The sequence below is a fragment of the Octopus bimaculoides genome, chromosome 1 (assembly GCF_001194135.2).
Source record: "Octopus bimaculoides isolate UCB-OBI-ISO-001 chromosome 1, ASM119413v2, whole genome shotgun sequence".
Lineage (NCBI taxonomy): Eukaryota > Metazoa > Mollusca > Cephalopoda > Octopoda > Octopodidae > Octopus > Octopus bimaculoides.
Genome location: NC_068981.1, coordinates 114,392,475 through 114,404,284, shown reverse-complemented (window position 1 = coordinate 114,404,284; position 11,810 = coordinate 114,392,475). Strand labels below are relative to the sequence as shown.

At 37.6% G+C, this 11,810-nt stretch overlaps 1 protein-coding gene across 9 annotated transcripts in view; it reads right to left on the bottom strand.

Moving 5' to 3' along the window:
• Nucleotides 1–265: 265 nt before the first annotated feature.
• Nucleotides 266–11,810, bottom strand: part of LOC106874944 (uncharacterized) — a 43,969-nt gene continuing 32,424 nt past the window's right edge. For 2 of the 9 annotated variants that reach the window (XM_052969647.1, XM_014922864.2), the window contains 5 exons: nt 9,320–9,418; nt 5,192–5,289; nt 3,736–3,843; nt 3,103–3,154; nt 266–2,558 (listed from right to left, as the gene is read on the bottom strand). In XM_052969647.1, coding sequence (XP_052825607.1) covers nt 1,550–2,539 — 990 coding nt within the window. In that variant the 5' untranslated portion in view covers nt 2,540–2,558; nt 3,103–3,154; nt 3,736–3,843; nt 5,192–5,289; nt 9,320–9,418 and the 3' untranslated portion in view covers nt 266–1,549. Of the gene's footprint in view, nt 2,559–3,102; nt 3,155–3,735; nt 3,848–5,191; nt 5,290–9,319; nt 9,419–11,810 lie in introns of all 9 variants that reach the window. The other 7 variants (XM_014922862.2, XM_014922859.2, XM_014922861.2 and 4 more) reach the window with 5 other exon arrangements.

The following is an 11,810-nucleotide window of genomic DNA, read 5'->3' as shown; positions in this document are numbered from 1 at the left end:
ATATATATATATATATATATACGACGGGCTTCTTTCAGTTTCCGTCTACCAAATCCACTCACAAGGCTTTGGTCGGCCCGAGACTATAGTAGAAGACACTTGCCCAAGGTGCCAAGCAGTGGGACTGAACCCAGAACCATGTGGTTGGTAAACAAGCTACTTAGCCACTCCTGCGCCTATAAAGTTGTTTATAAAAATGTTCCCATGTATTGAAATACATTTTAAGCAGTAGAACACAATCTGATATAGAATTCAATACGTTGAGGAGAGATGACACAACTGTTTATTATATCAAAATTTGACAATTTACTTTGAGATTTGTACAGCCCGGAGCGAAATTCACAACAATCTATCAACTTTTGATGTAGCAAACAGATATGTATGTATGCATGCACAAATGTACACAAGTACGTATATAGTACGTTTGTATGTATGCATGTATGTATGAATTATACATTTATGTGTGCGTGTGTTTATTGCATATATATGAACTTGTACTTCATTTTCGCGTATATAAATGTGTACATGTTTAAATAGCAATTAGACAAAAATGAAGATCATGTTGTTATGTGGGTTGCTTAGTCTTAGAGTTTTAAAGAGACAGAATTACTTCTCCAGATAATTCAGTAGATGAAGATTTTAGAAATTTGTCATATTAAATTACCTTCTTTGATTTTTGTAGTTGCTAAATTCACAGTCCTGAGAAGTTGATATGTCAGAAAGCATAAAAATATTCTCCGAACCAATGGACATAGAGAAAAGGGAATTACTACTATATATTTTCACTACTCTAATTTACGAAAGAGGGGTATTTATATGAGTTAAGACAGAAAATATTTGAAAGTAACTACAAAGAGAAAGAGCAGGAGAAGTTCTACAGGATGCATAATAAATCTATGTAAAAATCATATGCTAAGTACCCACCTCTAAAACCCATTGAAGAAATATTAGGTTTCTTACGGTTACTCTGAATTAGATTAAATAAGATTAAATTGAGTTAAACTAGGTACAGTAGTAGAGACTAGATTAATGATTGTAACCCTGAATAATATTATGTAACAATATAATCTTAATTTTTTATTTGATTGCTCTGCGATTAAGGCACCAACCAATCTACTGATAAACTCGGATTCACAGTTTGTATAAATCATCCGATAGATTTAGCATTTACAGATTCTTATGTTCCTCAATTAACATTATGTTAGCCAGGTTTTAACGCATCCAATTCCGTCAAAGTCAGGCTTGTGCTTCATCCTTCTGGGTTCGATAAACTCTTCGGATAATAATCGGGTAGTACTAGTCATGAAGAAATAAATTTTACATTTACAGCTAATGAAATAGACTTTACATTTTCTCTTTATATTCAATGATGTTTCGTCTGGCGGGAATATTGTTGATCAAAAGACCTTCACAAACTTACAATTTCATATTTTATCTATCCCGAATGAATACACAACGACAGATGGCAAAGATTTATGGTACATAAAATCAATTGCAACTTTGAATAGAGTAACAATTAAAATATTAATTATAAACTATTTTAACCATATCATCCATATGGGTGGCAATGTTTCCAAATATTTCTTTTCGCAATTTCAACTTGGTTTGATTCAGAATTCCATTTCGTGTAGAAGGGAACGCATGTTGTATAACCCCATCGTGTTTTGAAAGGTTTCCCTATTTTCGCAATTACTTTTTGGTTACAATAGGCATTATTATGCTTTCTTCCAGCTTCATTTCCATCCGCTGTTGTTTGGTGTACTGCAATTACTGTATTAGTGGCATCAATAACAGTAATGTTTAGTGTAATGGCAAAATATACTAACCAGTTATCATAATGGATACGTCCTACAACTAGATCTGGTAACAAATGCCAGGGAAAGTGGCGATTTGTTAGGAAATAGTCTAATGCAATGCCTTTCATCAAAGAACCAGATTTAGCGACTTCAGCCACATTTTCGAGCCTGTCAATTGTTCGACCGTCTGTAAAATTTACATTTGTCCTTCGTCCTATTATTAATAAAGGGCCGTTCTTAACTCCTGTTTTATTGACCGATTCAAGAGTTTTCGTAAGGCCTTGATTGAAAATAATATCACTATTAGCAAAGCCGTAAAAATCAGAGTTTTTGAAAATTTTTATTACATCAAGTATCATTGATTTCAACACTGGTACTTTTCCACAGGCAACTTTTGGAATGGGTTTAATGAACCAGCCGTGTTGTATTAACATTTCCATGTTTTCTCTGTATTTTTCGTTTATTCGGAATATCTCAGAATCTTCCATATAGGCAACAGGTTGCACTAACCCTGGCCATAGAGACCAGAGTTGCCCAGTATTTTTGTGAACTTTCTGCTTTTCGATTGAACTTTTCCACGATGTCGTTAAAATTAAGAGCTTTTTTTCATTGTCTATTTGGTCACGAGTGAAGATATTTATTCTATATTTTTTTATGTCCATGTTGTAAATCCAACTGATATAGTAGACCATAAACAGAGCAAAAACAAAAGAGCATATTTTCAATGGTATTTTAAAGGCCATCTTCGGTTATTTCAGGAATCTGAATAAAAAAAAGTACGTGAGAGAAAATTAGCAAAATGTGAATTAATTTTAGCGATTAAACGTGAATGAAGATTTCTTTTAAAAAATCAGCTTATGGATTTGAATAAAATACAGTCAAGATTTAAAAGTTACATTTACGAATAACTTTCCCTTTATAAACTGAAATACACAAACAATTTCAGGAAAAATTTGAACTCGAACTTCTTCCACCTTATTCGATGACGTAAAAAGAAAAATTAAATAACTGACGGTCTGGAACAAAGGTGGAATATCTCCAGAATTTCAAATATTGTGTTACTACACACACGGTAGTCTAACATTCAGAAAAACTGTATAATACTCTAGAAAAACTAATTCTTCCCAAAGGGATGCAAGTCCTCAGACAGTCGTAGTAACATCACTGAATCTATGCTAGAAGGTACAGCACATGCAAATCCACTATAGGCTACAACTTTCCATACAGTATCCCCGGATACCGTTCTCAAGGGGATATATCGATTATAACTTGTTGTTTCAAGTAAACTAACATGAATAATATTTACCTGTTGGCTGAAATCTGTTTACCTGATATTAAGATCGATGTTGCCATCAATTCTGAAAACCAAAAATAGATCTTTGATGAATAACATGTATTATATAAATGTCAGTAAATAGGAAGACGATTAAAATGGAGAAAACTTTCGTATCAGCAGTTCATGAAGATATTTCGAAAGAATCTACCTGCAGGTAATTATGGTTAGAAGGACTGGCAAATATTCTACCAATACTAGATATGAAGATAGAGCTAGCAGAATAGTATAATAGAGACAAAATATGGAATCCTCTTACAATGACTCTGAAACTGTGTAAACTATATGCCACGTACCAGTTTGTCCATTATTGGGTTTTGGTGTTTGGGTATTTTTAGAAATAACATAACTGGGCAAAGGTACGAAAAGTTCTTAATTTTCAATATAAAATTATATTTTTCATTACATGTCTACAATTTGTCTCTGATTTCCCAGTTTCCCAATTATATAAGAGAATGCTATCAATCAGGTCAGGCCTTTCGACTAAGTACAATGCTGTGAAGGGGAGGCTCAACATATAAGAAGATAGAGAACTATGTTGTCATGAATAGTTAAATTTTGTCAGTTTCAAGCAAGAATCGAAACTGAAGTGCAAATTGTTCTTACCGGGAGTCTCTCCTTGGGTTAAAGTGTTCGTCGAAGCACTTATTTTCTTATACATCCATAAAGACTGATACATCTCAGGAAGGAGGAAGTGAGTAAATTGTCTTGTTCCTACCTTTGCCAAAAATAATGATGAAGAGAGTGAAAACTATTAATGATGATATTAGTGAAATAGTTAAAAGGAACGTATAATATAAAACAGGAGATAAATATACCAATTATGTTTACTTCCAATCATTACTTTTCTAACTGCTAGCAATTCAATAATAAATCGTATTTGTCTGCAACCTTATTGCAATTACTCCAAAATATTACCTTGTCACACATTCTTAAAATAATTATAACGACAGAACGCAATTCGTTAAAAATATTCTAGAAGTGAACGGATTCTAATAATTACAATACTAAAATTATTGAGAAGAAAGAGAAATTTCTACTTTGTCATATATCCTGATCAATATATCTGCAAAATATCCTTCAGTTTCTACCTCATCTGCAGTAGCCAAGGGAATTACTGAGGCCAAAATATGCTCTAGCCTTTTATGTATAGTCCTCTTGTCTCCAGAAAATAAACCTGTTCTTATTTGAGGAATTCCTGATACTTGAGATTATCTCCCCTTCTCATATGGAGCTGGTCCTAGTTACCGTTTTGTAACTATGAAACACCATCTAGGAACAGAGATAATGTAAATAAAACAAGCATTTTTGTTGTGTGATCTTTGATATGCCTATATTTATTCATGCATGTGCACATACAGGTATATCTATCAACCTATCTATGTGTCTGTCTGTCTGTCTGTTTATCTATCTATCTATCTATCTATCTATCTATCTATCTATCTATCTATCTATCTGCCTACTTACATCCCTACCTACCTACCTACCTACCTAAATATCTATCTATCTGTCTATCCCCCCTCTCTGTATATATATATATATATATATATATATATATATATATACACACACAAATGTACAAGCACACACACATAAACGATTATGTAAAGTCACATGTTCCAGTACATATGGACATATACAGACAAACGCTGTACGTTCGCTTCAAGAGAAAGAATCTCATCAGAAAATATGGGTGTAAATACTCTGTTAGATCATAAATGAGTGGAAGGACCGCAGTACGAATACGTTTCTGCGTCGTTACTATTCGCCGAATACGTAAAGCGAGACGCCGTTCATGGTCTCTACGAGCTGGTTGCTCTTATCTTTACACAGAATCACACTCTACATACATACATACATACATACATACATACATACATATATACACATGTACGTAAGTTTGTAGGTGTGGTTATATACAAATACATGTTCATCCTTCTATCCATGTATGTATGCATGTATGTATGGATGGGTGGATAGATGGATGGAAGGATGAACATGTACTTCTGTATAAAATCATATCCACATACATACCCATACATAGACACATATATACACGCACCCTGAAAGAAGCTGTTTCCATCCACAGAACCAGCAAAAAACCTCCAGAACTGGTTTATTAAGTCCGACAAATCTGGATTACCCAGTTGTTTCTTCCTGCTACGATCACATGAAATGAAACAAAAGTGATATTATTAAAAAGGCCTTTCTCTCTCAGTCTTCTTATATTGAAGGATTAAAGTCTTTTATTACTAATGCTCAATGCAAATTTTTGACGGTGTCTTAGATACAACAGTTGTGCTTTAGAGAAATATGTTTATAATTTATTAGACTTGATGAAATATTTGTATGTAAATCATGAATAAAATACGTTTCTGTTATAGAAATTAATTCATAATTTTAGCATGTTCTTTTTTATGGGGTCTTAAAACTCTAATAGAATATCGAAAATAAAGAAAACGAAGCACATATTTAAGAATATCAATTCATTACAGTGGATATCAAGCAACGCTGTACATCGATCAAGTTACTAGTAGCTGAAACAGAGTTGTGTTGTAATATTTTCGTGAAATTTTACACGCGTTTTACGGTCTAGTCAGGAGGAAATGACCTTCTTAAATCCCTCGGGCCAGGTGAAATTGACACAGTTTATGTTGGATGGATTTGGGTGAAGATGATATGACCCTAACTGCTTAAAAAATTCACTCTAGTAGCAATGTAACTCAAAGAAAGGAAGTGAGGTGACATTTCGTCTGTAAACCAGTCACTGGCAATTACTCGGATAGTTTTCTATTGACTTCTAGGGTGAAGGTGTCAAAGTATAACACCACTTCCTCATAGTGACATTTGGTCACTGATCAAGTAGGGGTATAGCCTGTTGAAGTAAAATACAGTGGGACTTTGTGTACCCCGTGACTGTTTCGGTTGCCGTGAAGGCTCAACAGGAATCTCGAAACGAGACGGCTAGCGGGGCTGGCTCCGGTGAATCAAGTCCTCAACAGTGGGTCAGATGGAGGAAGTTGTCTCTGAACCAACTCAACGACTGTGAAGGTGGGTGAAAGCTGCAATGAATCTGTTAACTATAATCGTCTTTGTTCTTCATTCCATTGGACCCAGTTGATGGATTTGTGAAGGACCATATGCTTCTTGAAGTGCAACACTAAATACATGCTAAACAAATTCATGCAGAAGCGTCTTCGTCTTGTTAGTACATTCCTCAATCTTTCGGTGATCAGGGACGGGTGACGGGAGCAGGCATGTGAGTTGCTAGTCAAAAACTAGCACGAAAGCGGTGAATATTCGATTTAGTCGTTCATCTTCGGGTAGAAGCAGAAAGGTGCTCGACAGCTATATTCACGACTGAGCAGTCCTATTTAGGATCAGCTCTGCTCACCCTGAATTGGGAGGGAGCTAGAAAAGTGCCCTAAAAATAGTCTGCTTCAATCCATCCCGCCTGAATAACCGCATCTAGAGGGATCACCATCCATGCGGTCAAAAAGCTTCAAGAAATAAAATTCTGAAATTTGGAACTCAGAACATTCGCAATATTATGGACAACCCAACTTTCGATCGACCTGAGATAGGAACCTCTTTTGTGGCTCGAAAGTTTCGCCGACTCGATTTTGACATCGTCGCTCCGAGTGAGACCCCCAGAGCTGGAGAGAGTCAAGTGAGAGGAGAAAAAGCTAATTACACCTTTTTCTGAATAACCAAGAATCTACAGAGTGAGTTTTGCCATCAAGAATAGTCTACTACCCAAGCTCATCGAACAATCAACCGAGAAAAGTGAACGCCTCATGACTTTAAATTCGCCTTCAAAAGAATCAACGTACCACCATCATCAGCGCTTATGCTCCAACTGTAGACGCTGAAGATGAAGTGAAGGAGAATTTCTATGCCCAACTCAACAACATTGTCTCGCCCATCCCCAAAAGCGATAAAATCATTTTACTAGGAGAATTAAATGCCAGAGTTGGGAGAGATCACAACCTCTGGAAAGCACCATAGGGAAGGAAGGAGGTGGCAAATTCAACGCAAACGGAACACTCTTGACAAAATGTGCAGAACATGACTTGGTGATCACTAACACCTTATTTTGCCAGAAAACCAAACACAAAGTTTCCTGGTAATATCCACGTTCCAAACATTGGCACCTGATTAATTATGTTATTGTAAGAGTCAGAAACCAACAAGACGTCATGAAAACAACTGCAGCCCCAGATGCCGATGTTTGTTGGAGAGATCATCGACTTATTTCATCTATCATGAGAATGATGATACGACCCAAGAGGAAACGTCAAACCGAAACAACACCAAGACTTCGAGAAAGTAGTGAAACTCTGTATAACACTACATGAAAGACTCAGCAGGAAGTGAAACTGTCATTATCTATTAAGGAACACTGTAACCAACGGAAACCCGTCATTGTGGACACCTGCAAATATACCATCGGATTCAAGACCAAGAAACACATCAAGCTTGATTCGATGAAAATGATGAGCAGCTCAAAAAATTTGATGTAGAAAGAAAAGCCTTCGTCGACACCCAAAATGATTAGAGATCCAATGCAAAATGCAAGCTATATCAAGAATGCGAAGCCGAAGTTCAGAAAACCACTCGAAACCTGAAAAACTAATAGTGGAGAGGCAAGGCAAAGGAAATTCCACAACTTGCAGATGCCAATGACACCAGAGGTTTCTTTAATGCCACCCAGACAATCGTCGGACCAGTGGTCAAGCCCCACTGAAAAGCAAGATAGCTCAAGCATCCCCAAGAATAATGCTGAGATCAATTTGAGGTGGAGAAAGCACTTCCAAGAGCTGCTTAATCAAGACACCAATTTTGATAGTGACGTCCTAGATTTCGTCCCACAACAACCCTTTGAAAATTCCTTAAGCAAGTTACAACCCTTGCTGAAGTGAAAGAAACCATCATCACTTTGAAGAACAACAAGGCTGCAGGGTTGGAAGGGATCTCCGCTGAGATTTCCCAGATCGGCGACAGCCTACTCCATTACCAACTGCACCAGCTCCTCATCAAGATTTGGACCAACGAAGAGCTACCATCTGACGTCAGAGATTCAGCTCACATGACTCTCTACAAGAAGACAAGAGAACGATCTGAAAGTGAAAATTTGAGGGGAATCCCTTTTTGGCAACTGTTGGCAAGGTCCTTGCTCAGATTATGAACAACCGCTTAAAACCATTGGCAGCGAAAATTCTTCCGAAGGCTCAAGCAGATTTTAGACCAGGGAACCATTGATATAATCTTCACCTTGCGTCAATTCATTGCGTTGGTACTACCGTGAACAGTATCAACCGCTGCACATGGCTTTCATTGATCTGACCAAGGCGTTCGGTTCCGTGTCTCTGGAACATTCTCTCCACTTATAGACACCCTCTAAAGTACATCCACATTCTAAGACTCTTCTATGATGACATGTTTGCAACTACCCTGGTCGACCAAAGAATATCTGACCCTTTCCAAGTAAAAACGGGTGTAAAGCAGGGATATGTAATCGCTTCAACACTTTTGTCATCTTCATCGCTACAAACCTGCACACGATTAAGGAAGATCTTCCATAAGGGAAACTTCAACTTTGTCCGTATCAGTTCCAAAACCAAGATATCTTCCACCTTCCTGATTGAGTTCCAATATGCAGATGACAATTGTATTGCTGTTCTTTCGGGGGGAGACCTTCAGCAGGTCCAGGTACTGAACGCCTTCAACCGAGCATACAGCACCCTTGGTCTCAATGTCAACTCTAAGAAGACCCATATTCTGTACCAAACACCCCCAAACAACCCAACCAGAAGAGCCGTCAATCAAGCTCAGAGAAACAACTCTCGAGGCTCACATCATCAAGAATCAAGTGAGATGGAGTGGGCATGTTGTTCAAATGTCCGATGACCGTTTACCAATACAGATCTATTCTGAACTGAATGAAGGAAAAGGGAAGAATGGAGGACAGAAGAGATACAGGCATCTGTTGAAGGTTAACATGAAAAAATATAACATCAATTTCAACAACTGGGAAGAAAATGCACATGACCGAAAACTCTGGAAATCCATCATCTGTCAAGGAATAACTACATTGGAGACAAACAAATGTGAAGAACTGGAAGACAAGCAAAAGAGGAATGAGACGCAACTCCAACTCGGACCAGATGTCCACCAAGGAATAACTTACCCAACTTGTAGAAGATGCTTCATGGTCCGAAATGGACTCTTCGACCACCTTCGAGTGCACCAACAACCCAACATGGACTACAACGAAGACCATCATCTTCTGCAATAAGAGCAAGATCATTAGCATATAGTAGTTCCCTTAGCTCCCATTTTTTAATTCCTCTGTTATGGCCTGGAGAACTATGATGAATAAGAGTGATCTAAGACCGGATCCCTGGTAAACTCCAGCTTGTACACTAAATTCATCAGTGTACTCAAGGCCGACTCTCACCTTACTGAAAGCATCGCTGTACATGGCTGGAATGGCTCTAACAAGTCACTCCTATACTCCTGGCTTCTTTAGAGGCCACCAGATGAGAAATCGGGAAACCCTGTCGAAAGCTTTCTCCAGATAGACGAAGGCTAAGTACAATGGTTTACTTTTGGCCAAATACTTTTCTTGCAACTGTCTTACTATGTTTAAATGATAATACTGATTGTTTTTATATCTGGAAATTTTAAAATACTCTTGTTACATGAATCATTGAAATATTTTTACAGGGTGCGATGGGTAAACTGTCGCGATGTTATACTTTTAATTTTGCGCGCTGCTTGTTTTTGATTTTGTCGACTACACAGAATAGAAGGGTCAGTTGGGCACCCTCTGAGAGAAAAACAGCACCATGATACAATTCTCTCTGCCAGAAATTTGGGAACGACGTGCTGTACTGCTTGGAATTCGCGCCAGAAGCTCTCTTACGAACATTTCAGATTGTTTGGACGTCAATCTGAGGACAGTGGAGAGGATTCGGAAAGAGATGGATGAGTTTAATGGTGATTACGAACGTACGACAGCTCGCAAACCTCATTCTGATCGTTCTGATAAGAAAATATGTCCTGAATTAGTTGGTGAGATCCAGGCTATGATTGACAAGTCAATCAGGTCCATTGTCAGGGATGAGAAACGGCCAATTTTTATTCCAAGCCATCAAGTACAAGACGAAAGACCGCGCTACGAAGCATTTGAACAAATTAAGACATGCCCTCCAACAGATTATGCTTTGGTTTTCTTCAGATGAGAAAAAATTCTGTCAGGGTGAACACACAGAACAGCCGTTGGCTTGCCGTATTCCCAAAACATATACCGAGGGTGATAAAAATCAAGCACCCAATCAACATCATGGTGTTTGGAATGATCACGTTATGTCTCCATTCATCTTCCCACACAGCCTCATACTCAACACGGAGGCCTACATCAAGTGCCTGGAGGAGGTGGTGCTGCCCTGGGTCAGGAGGATGGCTGCTGGAAGACCCTATGTCTAATAACAGGACTCTGCACCATGCCACATAAGCAGGAGAACCCAGTCATGGCTGTAAGACAATTTCTGCGACCAAATCACCCTAACATCTGGCCACCCAACTCCATGACTGCAACCCCCTTGGTTATTCTGTGTGGGAGGCAGTTGAGCTAGAGATCAACAAACTCCTTGTAACACCAAAGATGAACTGAAGGCAAGGATTATGGCAGCACTCACTAGCTTCAACAAAGAGACCATCTGGAATCTGGAGGATGTGGTTGAAGTCAATGGCGATTTTATCAAATAGTTTATATATAAATTTACTCTTTAATATTTCAAGATATGTTAATGCAACTTTGGTAAATATACCTTTTGAAATGAGATATCAGTGTTATTTTCATTTTTGCGTAATTTAGACGACAATTTATTTACAGCACCCTGTAGATACATACATACATACATACATACACGTATATATATATATATATATATATATATAGCCTTAACCCTAACCCACATGTGAATGCAAAACGAAGAGCACTGTATACCAGATTAAGTGCCAAGAAGGAGCTTGCGCGACTATCCCAGAGTCATACATTGGTGAGACTTCTAAGAGCATCAATGATAGGTTTAAAGAACACCTGGATAACTACATTGAAATGAAACCAAACTCCATCTTCTATCAGTATGCTGTAGACTGCCACAAGGGCTCCTTAGGTTAAACTCCTTAAGTTAAACATCTTATCTACACATCCCACTGATGCAATGCAGAGACAATCACTGAAGTTGTCTGTATACAAGAATACAAACCCACTCTCAACCGTAAATCTGAATGGGGTAACACCCAGATTCCACTCGGAAGTGTCCCTCTATAGCTACCCCTTTCTCTCATTTACATGTGGAAATCCATGCATACATGTTGAGATGCATGATACTGAAATACATATATGTAGTTATATATAACCGTATGATCGTACATAGTTTGATACGTATGTGTAGATGTATGTGTGTGTACGTGTGTGTATGTGTTGTGTGTTGTCTATGTTAGTGTATAGTATGTACATGCATGCACGCATGAGTATGTGTGTAGATATATGTACGTATTGTATATGTATGTGTAAAAAAAGATTAAAAAATAATAAAAAAGCAAATTTGAATTTTAACCGTTATCCATGAAAATACTGTCATATATATATATATATATATATATATATA